We start from the raw sequence: 13,858 nt of genomic DNA, 5'->3' as shown, positions 1-13,858 counted from the left end.
ACACATCAAAATGGGAATTGTCTGTCAACCCATCAGACCATCCATGGCCTTCTGTCTTCACTTAGTGGAGGAGCCCAAACAATAACTAATCCAAGTTCACAACGGATTGGTCCTATGGATATGGATAGGCCATAGATCAAATTCAGTCAGATTTTGTCTTTCCATCTTAAGTCATTGTTAGGCAGTCAAAGTCAATGAAGCTGAGAGTTCTGAAATGCTGACTAATTTTCCATTATCTTTCTGGAAATACAGTGCAATATTTTACATTGAGTGTCCTTTCATTTTTTTAATGCGTGACATTTAAAGGAGAAAACATATTCTCAAGACCCATATCAGTGAATGGCTTTGTCTTATCTCTTACAGAGATAATTGCAGAGAAAAAGTGGTTAATTGCAGAGAAAAAGAAATGTGGAAGTGGTTGACATTTAGAGAGAATTTGTGATGTAACCAATACCATACTCGATATTTTACTTATGTTACCTAACATCAGGTTAGATATAAGGATTTAAGGAGATAATACTTGTAACACACTGTTTACTGAATATTAGAGATTTTTATAATTATTAGTATTAAGATGTGCAAGAATGTTGTGAGCTGAGTGTTTCTCTTTCATAGATGAAAAATTGATGTCATGCAACGCAGGAGTGGTAGAATCCAAAATTAAGTCTAATTTTGGGTGACCCTAAATGTCATGTTCTTTCCCTTGCAGATATTTGTCCTCTGTAGTTCTCAGTATTTAAAGAGGATTTAACATTTATCAAGTATCTGCTATATACTGGACAGAGTGCTATACATTCCTCATACTTTATTTCATTTAAACTTTACAACACCACTCCAAATGCAGGTGACTTTATCCCCTGTTTATAAGGAACTAAGGAAATAGAGGTCACAAAAAGGTTGCCCAAGGCCCCTCATATGGACACAAAGCTCGTACACTGCTCATTCAGTACTGGCCATCAAGAGCAGCTTTAGGTATTTTAAAAATAAACAATTACATTGATTTTAAAATTTTATTAAATTTATTAAAAACTAGAACCAAGTCTTGTTAATTTTTGTTTTTTGCATTAATTAGACCTAAAATGGTACATTAAAGGCTATGATTACTTTGAATGAAACTTCGAATTCAGCCCCATTCTACCATCCCATGATTTAGGGGTATCACAACAAATTTTCAGTCCAGAGTTCTGTTATCTATCACTGTTTGGCATAAAGTTCTTCTTTAATTTTTCATGACCCAAAGCAGTTGAAGACAAAGCCAAATGAGGTCATCCCAGGCTCACAGAATGATGTCCCCCAAAAGATGGAGTCAGGTGCTCGATTCCAATGGAGGAAAGCTGTTTCAAGTCAAGTCCCTAACCAAATGTGACTCGCTCCCAACATCTGTATCTTGTCAGGACCTGCCATCTCTCTTCTTCAGAAAATTGAAGTAGCCCTGGTCATGTCACTAAATTAGTGGGGAATGAGTCAAGTAAAAGCTATGAAATCTGAAAGCCTGGATTATATGGAATGAGCTGTGAAACTCTGGACACATTGTTGCCTCATCTTTGAGAATGGTCTAGTCCGAGTTGCCACCTCAGACTAGCAGTCTCAAGAGTTGTATCAGACAAGCCCTGTGACCACAGAGTGGGTCTCAGTACATATTATTGGTGCTGAGATGGCAGTGTTGTGACCCTCCAATCTAGCCCCCACTGAAACCCTCATAGCCTTTGATACTCCTTTGCCCCTAGGGGAGTTGCCAGCAAGGCCAAACAAGGAATTCAACCATAAAATCCTTCTTCAACAAGATGCACATAATATTGGGAAAAGAGATGTGTGGTAGCCAAGAAGGATGGAGCAGGCAATACAGGAGCTTCTATTTTTTTTTTTTTTTTTAATTTCCCTAGGCAACACAGAGTTTTTTGAAGAATCTCCATGGTAGAGCTAAGCTATCTTCTAAAGAACTCATGCTGGCTTCTGAGAAGGGAAAGTGTGAACCAGAGGACCTGCTGGAAAGCTGCCCAGGAGCAGAAAGGTGGTCCCTGGGGTGGGAGCCTGGTCAGGGGCACAAATGAGGACATGGAGGGGGTGGGACTAGAGAAAGGGCTCTGCTGAGAGGGATGAATGTGCCCAGCCCTAAATGTGGTCCACAAAGAAGGACCGCTAAGGAGATGCTGGTGACATAAAGAGCGCTGACCTCCCTGCTCAAGAGCACAATGAAAACCATCAACCCTGACACAAGTGGCAGAACTCAAGCGAAGCTGGAAACCCCACCACGGCCTGCTGAGGCCAGTTACTTGAGCCACCAGCTTGGCACAGCATCCTGTTTTTGTCTTGTACAATAAGGAAACCCATTATTACTAACATGTGCTGCGAGAGTTCATTAGCAGTGAGGGTTCCCCAGGGACTGGCATAAATGATGTGATCCCATTTTTCCTAATGAATATTTATAAGCAAACCATGTTCGAGTCTACTTATTGTATCTCTCTTTCTCTCTCCTTTTTTTTTTTTTTTTTTCTTTTATGGGAGGTTTTCAATTTTATGTCTAAGGCTTTTTAAAGCAAGACTAATTAGGGTTTTTTTTTTTTTTCCTTTTTCTCTCCCTCCTTTATTCAGTTGTGCAATGGCAACAGCTGTTGTATTTTTGTGCCTCATTTGGCACTCAAGTAAAAACAGCAACTTTTTGTTTATAATAATAACAGATGTGAATAAAATTAAAAGTTGTCTATAACAGAAAAGAGAGGACATGTCCTGAATATATGGATATGGTTTTTTTCATTCACTGGAAGGTATTGAATAGGTTTGACATTTTCCCCAATGCATAAAATCTTGAAAGGTTTCAAGTAGCTGAGGTGAATTTAATGAAGCTCAAGCTTTAGAAGATAATGGTTGCTTTATTCAACACACTGGACTATGGGTTTTTGAAAAGAGATATTTCCATAAGGATGCTATTCCATCTGGGGCTAGGATGGGGGTTAGGGTTAGAGAGAGACAGCTTCAGCAACGGGGTGTGGGCTGTGGCTAGGCAGGAGAAGCCCTTTGGGGAATGTATTATAAACAACCACATATTAATTTGACTATGAAAAGAAAGTTGTGATTTGAGAAGGGAAAGAAGGGAGAAAAAGGCAAAAGATGGTTATGATGTTAAACAGAAAAATCAGCAAAAGAAAACAAGGGGACCAATTCAACCAGAGTAGAAGTTTAAAAAAAAAAAAATGGGAGAAGTCACAAAGAAGTAGGAGAGCCAATGCAAGAGCCAGACAAGTGGTATTTTCATGCAAGGCTGGACTGTGGGTGGAGACTGCAAAAAAAGAGGAGGCTTTGCAAGTGGCATCTGACTGTTGGGGAATGTGAACACGTTGGGAGAGCTGGATTCGGTGTTCAGGAGATGGCATGTGATCATGCCACACACGGGGCAATTCCCAAGACACTAAAGTAAAGAGAAAGCCAACCTGCATTCCAAACATACCTGCGGGCAGCTGCTGATGGGAATGCACTGCTTCTTGCGGCACTCTGTCTTGCCTTTCATGCAAGCACAGATGGTGCAGTTGACAGAGGACCACATCTCTCCATCCTGCAGGACAGAGCACAGCATTCCATTATCAGCCAAAGGCTGCAGGAGCTGAGCCAATGGGCTAAGATTTCTCCATCCAGGCATGCATATCTCTGTCTTACCCTGAGTCAGGGATGCCAGCCCTGGACAAAAATGACTCTGTGGTATCTATCTACATTTAAACAATTTAAGATAAACATTAGGGTCAAAATGCATCCTACTGTCATGTATGACTAAAAAGAACAATTTTTTTAAAAAAGTAAATTTAAAAAATGTAAAGATTGGAGGGACTTCAGGACTCACGTGTGTGTGTACACTCCCTCCTGGATATAAAAAGAACTCTGATATGTCTAAGTCATATTTGTATCTGGTACTTGTTCCTCATGCATTTTGTAGTTTTAATCCAGGAAACAATAAAGTATAAATTTTTGTACATGATGTGATTTAAAAAATCTAAATTTTCTACTTTTTGATAGGACTGAAAACGTGTAAGTTATCCCAGGCACCAGCAGTTAATTGAGATGTCGAGAGGGTTTTTTTAATACCCAAATGTGCCATGGTTCCAGACCACACTGGACATGAAAACTATGGAAGGTAATTCAAAGGACCTCCAGTGCCCAGGCAGATACCTGATCCGTGAGCCATCTGAAAAAGCAGAGCCCAGACAAAAGACTCCAAGATCCAAGAATAGCTTAACCATGTCTGGCTGGCGCTTTCCAGCCAAAAAGCAGGGTAGCACTTTGGAACATTCCTGGACTAGATACTTGCTCAGACAGAAGGAGCTACTAGAGGAATTTCTTCAGCTCATTGGATTTATAATCTGCAATTTCCAGATGCCCAGTCAGAGCAGAACAGGTAGATATGTGCATCAATGCTTGTGGGTTAAAAAGAACACAGACAATGGACTTAGGCCTAACTGGGGGAAAAACAAATCAGCATTCCTTCCTGGACTTGTAGATCCAGAAAGTTCAGATCTTTGGTGTTGCCTCTTCTTCCTCTTCCTCAGTTTTTGAAGCTATCTTAAGGATTGCCTAACTTTTGGTACCTTTCAGATAAAATTAAAAAAAAAAAAAAGGCTTTACTGACTCTGTCTTAGAGGGCACCTAACAATTCTCTGAGTATACACTTCCCGAACCTGGTGTCTCCTTAGATTATTTCAGGCCCCAATCACTTCAAGGAAACTTTTTACAAGGTGACTTGAAAGAATTTTGCACAAAACACCATCATGACAGTGAATCTATTTTACCTTGGTGCTCTAGAGACCAAGGGTGACTATGCAAAGAGGATAATGAGTGGTTCTGAAAGTCTGGTGTAAATACAACACACATGCATCCCCCTTTGCTGGACGTGGCACATCGTGTCTTCTTACAGATTCCATGAGAACTAAGACCTCTCCCTCCAACCAGGTCAGTGCAATAGGAAGTCTGGGTCAGAGCAACATGCCTGAGGAGCTTCTACAAATGACCTGACTCTGAGGCTCTCAATTCTCATGAATATCATGAAGTGACATCTTTGAATACAGCTATTCCCTCTATTCTTGAGGAAAACAAACTCGATGAGAGATGGAAATGTACTTGGAACCAAACCAATGACCTGCATCCTGAAGGTCATTGCACAGCTTTCCACTGTGACCATTAAAAAGTAACATCAAGTATATCTGAGGTGGTATCAAATGGCCAACAGACAACCTTCTGAGTTCAGCTGGGGCAGACCCTGACCTTTGCTCAACTATAGCGCTAGTCACCTGCACCATGAACATCCTCACCTGAACCTTTTGCAGATGAGGAAACTTCTTACAAAGGTAAGAGTCATTTTGAAAAATTTCTAAAAGTACCCAACTGAAGATCCATCAGGGTGTGGACAAGGGTCATCATCTTGACAAGGGTCCTTGAATATACCCAACTGAATAAGATGTTCCCAAACATTCATGCACTCCAAACACACCATCCATGGGGCATGTTCAGCTCAGCCCCAATCACTGTTTGACCACATTTGGAAGGGCAATAATGCACTACCGGTTTGAAATATTCCAGTAAAAATAAAGCCAAAAGAAAACATTTTTTGAACAGTTGCATCTCTTCTTCTATTTACCCTTGATTCGAAATGTATGTGTTTATACAATACTATGAATGCATTATATATACACAGATGTATGTATATGTATAAACAAATTATAGAATAATCCAATTTGCATGATGTCTGAAGTTTTTTAAAGTCAAGAAAGTACAACAGTTCCCATGAGGTTGGCTCATGACATACCCGGAAAATCTTGTTTCCAAACTTGCACACTTTGACATCTTCTGGGGGCACTCGTAGGAGGCATTCTTCACAGCAGGCCTCCTTGGTTTTGTCACAGTCACCATGGGGAGAGCACTTCTTCTTACATACCACAGTAGAGTCCTGGGGACCCAAAGGCAAACTAGAAATTACAAACGACTTTCACCACTACCAAGCACCCTACTTGGCCTTCCTTTAACAACCCCCAACTAACTCCACTAAAACTTCTTCTGTAGGTACCATTTTTAATGTATTGCAATACATCTTTCATTCACTTTGAGATGTTACCTGTTGATTACTATCTTGACTGAACTATGAGGGAGCAGGGGAGCATTCGGCACATGCTCCTAACTTCCAGTGGTTTGCACCTCGGGCTCAAGAGACTCATTTACTCCAGCCAGTATGTGGCAAGAAAGCCCTGTTCACCAAGGGCCAGCCCGGTTCCTCTTTCTTGCCTTCTTCCTCTTTCACAATCTACATTAACAGAGCTTTCTTGGGATTTTACACCACCTTTTAGCACTGTGCATAAAGACAGACATCTCTGATCAAAGAGTAAAAATTAAGAGCTAACATACCACCTCAAGATGAAATTGCTCAAATGTGTTCTATGTTCACAAAGTAACTGGATAAACAATTCCAAAACTGCACCTGTGTCCTAGAGCTCTACTGTAAAAAATATGACCTTGACCAGGCCATTTAGCCTCTGGAGGAGACTGACTTGTACCAATAACTTAAAAAAGAATATGGCTTGATTTCTTAAAAATAAAAATGCTATTCTACCTATTACTTCTCAGGCTAAGTATACATTTTAAATGTAAAATGACCCATAGGAATTATTAGAAGTCAATTTGTAAATTGGAAAAAATTAATTCTTTGTCAAACCACATGTCTTGGTTTCTAGTTTGAACAATAGGACATTTACCAGTTCTCAGTGTTCTCCCATGATCACTATGGATCTCTTGTGTGTGTGTGTGTGTGTGTGTGTGTGTGTGTGTGCATCTGGTGTGTATGTGTGTGGTCACCCAATGCCTAGCACTGAGTTAAGCAATAAGAGTACAGAAAAGAACGAATGTCTGTCCTCAAGAAGCATAGAGTGCAAAAGGGTAGGTAATCTTATAAACAAATTAGTGTAATAAAATGTGCCAGACAGAAAGTGTAGAAGTGTAGAGATAGAAGGAAATGCCTCTTTAGAAGAGATGATATCTTAGATAATCTGCCTTGGGTGAAGAGTATGTTAATCAGATTTAAAGAATGTGAGGGGGCAGGTAGAGAGATCATCAGATTGTAAGGCACAGAGATCTGAAACCATACTAAATTCAGATAATTATGAAATAGTTTTCTGCACCTGCCCTGGAAATCTGAGAAGCACTGGATGCAGATGCTGGAGAGGGAATCTCTAAGCAGATAGAAAAAAATACCAGTTCCCCAAAATGATGTCAGCCTGATTCTTCCAGCATTCACACACCCAAGATAACTGTGAATTCCTACTCTGATATGCCAGGCTCTTGAAGGAGAAGTTTTAATTACAGTTCTTATTGTGTATTGGACATATAATCTAATTATCTCTCACAGAATCCTTGAGACCCAAAGCACTGTTCAGGGGATGCCTGGCTCCCCTGCAACTGAGAGAGTTGGGAATGTAATGTGTTCCAGCAAAGGCTCAGTCACCCAAGAGCTCTGAAGCTGCAATGTGTGACGTTTCCAGTGGGGAAAAGAAGTCCTTATGACAGAGAACAAGCCCAATGGGAGGAGCCGCCTTATATTTAGCATAGGAAAAGGCAAACCATGGGAGGAGGCAGGTACCTCAGGGAAATATTCTCAGGCTTGAGGTATTCTTTGTAATCCCTGTTGGAGAACAGAGAGTGCAGCCCTTACCCAGCCACCCTTGTGAAGTGGTGCATGCCACCTACCAAAGCCTGTCTCAAGTAATCAAGAAGTCCATTGGATTAGACAAAGGAGAATGAAGGGAAGAGAGGGGAGGAGAATAGGAAGAATAGTAGAATGAATCAGACATAACTTTCCCAATCCTTGTATTTGAATACATGACTGGGGTAACTCTGCATCATGTACAACCTCAAGAATAGGATCCTAATAAGAATAAGTTATACTCCATGTATGTATAACGTGCCAAAATACATTCTACTATCATGTATATCTAAAAAGAATAAACTAAAAAACAGAACTTCTGAACTCTAATCCTATTGACTCATGCCGACATTTAGCAAAGCTCCCTTCTTCCCGCCCTAGCTCTTTAGCTATTAAAAATAAAACAACAGCAACCATCACCACCAAAATATATTATTATAAACTCGTGTCACACAGATGTTTGTGCTAACTAACTGATGAATGATCCTAAAGCCCTCCATGATTAATGTTTCTCTTCCTGGTTTCAAATAAAATTCACCACATAAGAACAGTTTATGAATATGTGATGTGCGTCCCTTCAGAATTCTGGAGCTGTGGAATTCTTCCTTTACTCAGAATTAGACTTCCAGTTGCCTTTTGAGAAAAGTGAGCAGAGGCTTAAGTGAGACATGGTACAATGAACAACACATAAATACTCTTTCCAAACTGCCAGGTTTATCTCTGTGATGAACTGTAAATCCATGTTTTTTTGTTCCCTTGAATGTGATTAAAGCCATTTTCATTGGCAGGTATGTTGCAGAATTAATTTTGGATAATTAGAGCCAGAGAACACTGCCAAGTGTATCTTTCTGACTTTAGAGAATCCTCAGGGCAGCCCTTCAGTATGTTGCTCTCACCACCAAGAGCTAACCTGTTGGTACTCAGAAGATGACAGTGGATTAAAAAGTGGGCCCTATCTATGAAATTCTTTGTGATCTCAAGCATAATTTTACTTGTAAAATGGCCTCAGTAATTCCTGCCCCTCCCCCCAAGTAAAATACCATTGCCTTGGCTATGACACTAGAAACCCAAATTCCTATCTGTAAGTGATGGCCTCTCAGAACCGTCTTACCTTACAGGTACATGCTGTACAGTTGTCATACAGAAAAGAGGATCCATTGTCATAAACATCACTGCGAAAGAGGCAACTCCCAAAAGGAAGGTCGAACACTTTCCTCTGACCTAGAGGGAAGCACCAGCACAGGGTAAGGAAGCCAGAAGCCAGCAATGTCTTATTTTGTCATCAACAATTATATCACAGAACTCTTAAACATTTTCATAAGACCAGGTAAATCTGGTGCTCAAAAATAGAGCTGTAGGTCAGATGTGCCCAGGAGATCCCCAGGAATCATTCGTTTCAAGAGTCACTGTTTAAAAGCTTGATTCTGCAACAAACCTTGTAAGTACAACAAATCATTTTTACATGTCCATTATAGAGAACAAGATGTCTTAGATATAAGTTGCCCTCATTGGGTTTCCACTAGGAAGAAAAATACACGAAATATCATTTCATTACAACAACATAGTAAGTTCTGGAAAGAAGTCAACATGGGAACTGTGGAGACTGAGAGCTCATAGAAGACTTCTTGGAGAATGTGATGCCTGAGTTACATCTTAAAGAACAAGTAAAATTATCCCCTAATATTATTAGCAACAAGTAATATTATCCCCTAATTATTAGCAAGAGGGTAATGAAGGTGAAAAGAGTCAAGCTATCTCAAGGACTAGAACTAGCAAAAATTAATGAAATAGCACCTGCTATAGTCTAAACATTCATGTCTCCATAAAATTCAAATCTTGAAACCCAGGCAACATGTGATGGTATTCAGAGGTGGACTTTTGAGAGACTAGGTCATGAGGGTGAAACTTTCATGAATGGCATTAGTACCCTTATAAAAGAAGCCTAAGAAGGACCCCTTGCCCCTTCTACTATGTGAGGACACAGCAAAAGGCACCAATTATGAGCCAGAAGTGGGCCCTCACCAGATGCAGAATCTGTAAGCTCCTTGACCTTGGACTTCCCAGTCTGCAGAACTGTGAGAAAAACATTTCTGCTGCTTGAAAGCTACCCAGTTGATGTAGCAGTCTGAGCAGATTATCACAGACTCTTGTTAAGAAAGTACACAAAGACATAAAGGGCAAATCTCAATCAAAACGTGCACCGAGACAGGACCCAACCTCCACAGGTCAAGTGTCCAGTGTCTCTGCAGAATTATTTAGGTTTTTCCTTGATATGAGGATTGGACTGACAATGCAAAAGACCCCAAAAGCAATCCTAAATAAGGAGTAAAATCTAATTTCTCCTTTCTTTCAACATTTGAGTATCTATCTATTCCCTGAAGCACATGAGATCATCTCTAAAATGTTACTTTAATTAAGGACTAAGAAACCAACAATTCATGTTCACTGATCAAATTTAAATTAATACTCCTCTTTCTCCTTGTTAAAAAACAAGATTAATAGCAGTCTCTATTTATCAGTAAGTCCAATAGAATGCTGAAAATGTCTATAAATATATACTAAGTACTGTTCTCAGAATCAGTATTGTTGAAAGTACCATTAGTAGGAGTTTAAAAAAAAAAAAAAAAAAAAGCTAACTTATCAGGGTCAACCCAAGGTCAAGATGCAGTATAATTCAGAGCAGTTAAATCATTAGTTTGGTTCTCACTATGAGGAGTAAATGTGTTGACCTTTAAAAGATGACAAGTAAGTTATAATTTGGGTCCCCACATATTGACTCCATTGTGACCTTGAGTGTGATTTCTCCTGTCCTCACTAACATCACTCATAAAATGGCATCAACGCTGTCACTGTGTCATATCACCACGTCCATCTGCAGTGCTTACACTGAAGTATGCAACCAAAACTCACAGACAAAAGTTAGTAGAATCATTGCTAATATTCCAGTTAACACAGGTCTGCTTATGTGCACACCATGGTCATGAGTCTCTTGAACTTCCTGAGAACTTCTACACTCAATCTGAGGATTGCCATCAAAATATAAAATTCAACCTTTCCTTAAATATCCCTCCAGGGAACCCCTTTAGACTTAGCCAAAAAAAGTCAGAAAGCTGTGTATAGCCTAAGCCCCATGGATTTGGTCCATTCCATTATAATTCCTTCTGTTAAAACACAACTGCATCCATTAAAAATTATTTTAATTGTAATAACCTGACTTGTCTTTTGCCTATCTTTTCTCTAAGTGTGCTTCAGTATTTTGTATGTAACCTCAAATCTTCTTTTTTTTTTTTTTCGAATCTTCTTTGACAAAAGGCAAAAGATGAGATACAATGCTTTATGTAGAAGCTTTCATTTCTACCAATCAAAATGCATCATTTTCATGGCTGAGGTTCACATTTTCTCCTCATCTTTTCTGGTTGTACCATCACTACTATAGTCAATATTCTCGAACAGGTGGATAGATGACTGGATGTATGGGTGAACGGATGATAGATGGGCAAATAGATCTATTAATTGATCAATCTATCAACTGAATATTTTCATTGCCCTGAACAAATAAAACCAATAGCTTAAATTATTCCTCACTAAAATATAAATTTAACCTATAATTATGAATATAAAGCTCTTAGCACAGTGCCTGGCACTCATTAATATCCCCCAATAAATGGCAGATACAAACCATTATTATTATTAATGGTGATATAATTCAAAGATGATCCTGGGTTGGGTCACACTGAGATGAGTACTACTCTGTATATGCTGATCTCCAATAAGAACATTCATTAAAAAAGAGACAAGCAAGGAAAGGAACATTGTAATACAAGAGGCAGAGGTATGTCATGTGCAGAAATTCTGGTCAAGGAGAAATATAAGAGCAAATCAATACCCAAGCAGTCAAAAAGTCTAATTAGACTAAGATTTCAGCATCTACAAAATATCCTCGTGTTTATTTTTTCCTTCTGTCTTTTGTTGTGTGGATATGTTTCATTTCATCATCAAAGAACACAAAATCTTACCTTAATCCCAAATTCATCATGGCCCAACATAAGATAAAACATTCCAGGGAGTGGTTCTGTGACTCCTTGGACAGCCTGATTCAAGCCATTTCCACATCATTCCACTGTGGTTTAGCCCAACCAAAAAAGCTCTCATCTGAGGGAATTGTGATTTTTCAAGTTTCCCAAAACGCACTGTTCCTTTTGTAGTCCATCTTAAAACCACAAATGATCAGTAAAATCTGCATCCAATACAACAGCCATGGCTCATGTGGGAAACTTCTAAGTTGACTTAGCATGCCCAGAGCATCAGCTTCAAAGCCTTAATCAAGCCTACTTATCTCCGGGGTCTGATCCAAACACCACTTCCCGTGTGATGGCTTTCCTGCTTAGCTGGAACGGTACTTCTACCATGACCCTTAGCCAGGTGACTTCTACCACACTGAACTAGCTAATTTTATTCCAGGGGAACAAATACATACTGGCAATCCATGAAGGAAACATGCAAATGGGAATGCCTTTAATCAGGTGTGTCTAAACAATTCTTTGTTCTTCTAGTTACTTCATATTTACTCAAAAAGTGTGTGTGTGTGTGTGTACACATGTCAGGCAGGTAAACATTATATGAAATTACAGAGGAATCCCTCAAAGAGGAAAAAACTGTCTTAGTTTAACAAAATACCTCTATTTGCTAATTTACTTATAAAAAGAAAACAGATTTGGGGGTATGGCTGTAATAACCTGTGAATGAAAGAAATAAATCATCAGGATGGTTTGGAGTTGGAGAAAGCTGACTATGAAAGAAAGAAGACTCAAAGAAAGAGTGTAGACGGTAATGAACAAGAAGCAGGAGCCCAAATAGAAGAGACTGTCAGTGAAATTTTCCCAAAATCAAAATAATTAAGAACTTTTTATAACAAGGGAACTTAATATTTCATTTCATGGTATTCCTGTGATTCTTTGTACTTTTATTTGTAGAATAATCACCCTTGTTGGATGCAAACATTCAATAAAATCTCAAACAATATTTGATTCAATGGCACCACAGAATGTGAGAAAATTGGGGAAGGGGTGTCTCTGAACGGAAAAATGGTATAAAAAAAACTTTAAAAAACAGAAGAGAGATCAAGAGAAACAGCAGGACTAGGAACATAAACCCAGAGGTGATTAGGGACAAAGTTAGTCCCCCCAAAGATCCCTGGAGATTCTACAGGAATGCTTCCTTCTTAGTACAATAAAATTGATAATAGCACCCACATAACACACAGGAGTTTTATTTTAGAAACTATATTTCACGGCTCCGAAAGATTAAATGAGGGAAAAGCACATAAAAAGTCTCTCATATGATGCCTAGGTTGATACACACCAAATGCTCAATAAGAAAGTGCTTGTACTTTTTTCTTTTTGATTATAATTCATTTTTTCCCTTCCAAATCTCTCATTTTCTGGCATGTTATCCTCTGGTGAGCTTTGGCCTCTACAGACAACACCAGTCTACATTCTTACATATATTTACTTCACATGCCTTTAACATGTGTTCCTACCAATAGTCATAGGCCCAATTAAAGAGAGTTTCTTCAATACTGTTCTCACCTTGTGGGACAATGTCCTAGGTGGTCTGGTGTACCAGGTTCCAAATATAAGAGAAGATAAAAGCAGCCTCTGTGGAGACCTCAGATGAGAGCCAACCCTTGTTTACACCTTCCACTCAGGAGATTAGAAGGTGCAGTTGCCTCAAACAAGCCATGAACAGGACAACTTCAGAACCCCAAAATAGCAGTCTGCATCAACACTCTCAGCAGAAACTCTGGAGCAAATTGCATTGTTCTTTGACCTGAAAATAGTCACTCACCCAAACATTTGGGGCAGCACTGTCCTGGGGGTGTGTGACTAAGGTGCTGGGGACAAGAGAGAATGGGACAGACTTCTCTCACGCACTGTGTCCTGCCTCCCTAAGAAAAGAGAGAGAGAGAAAAAAAAGCACATTTAGAAAAGTCAGTACATATAGACTATACAACCAAGATATCTGGAGCAAACCTAAGGCCCTTCCCTACTATTAGGTCCTTGGGGTGACTGCTCAGGTCCATGTAATTCCTCCCAACCATCCTTTTCTTTTCCCTGTAGGCTCTCTCAACTGCAGCTGCAAAAAGTCTGCCTCTCAAGAGATGATTCCAGATAACATCACCTTCCT

At 39.5% G+C, this 13,858-nt stretch overlaps 1 protein-coding gene across 4 annotated transcripts in view; it reads right to left on the bottom strand.

The window, feature by feature from the left end:
• Window positions 1-13,858, bottom strand: part of Bmper (BMP binding endothelial regulator) — a 251,351-nt gene that overhangs the window by 94,970 nt on the left and 142,523 nt on the right. For all 4 annotated transcript variants that reach the window (XM_047562764.1, XM_047562763.1, XM_047562766.1 and 1 more), the window contains exons 7-10: window positions 13,520-13,619; window positions 8,784-8,893; window positions 5,789-5,929; window positions 3,446-3,550 (exon numbers count right to left, since the gene is read on the bottom strand). In XM_047562764.1, the coding sequence (XP_047418720.1) occupies window positions 3,446-3,550; window positions 5,789-5,929; window positions 8,784-8,893; window positions 13,520-13,619 (456 nt within the window). The remainder of the gene's footprint in view (window positions 1-3,445; window positions 3,551-5,788; window positions 5,930-8,783; window positions 8,894-13,519; window positions 13,620-13,858) is intronic.

Source organism: Sciurus carolinensis, chromosome 8 (assembly GCF_902686445.1).
Source record: "Sciurus carolinensis chromosome 8, mSciCar1.2, whole genome shotgun sequence".
Lineage (NCBI taxonomy): Eukaryota > Metazoa > Chordata > Mammalia > Rodentia > Sciuridae > Sciurus > Sciurus carolinensis.
Note: the sequence above shows the minus strand (reverse complement) of the source record. Positions and strands in the feature narration are given on the sequence as shown.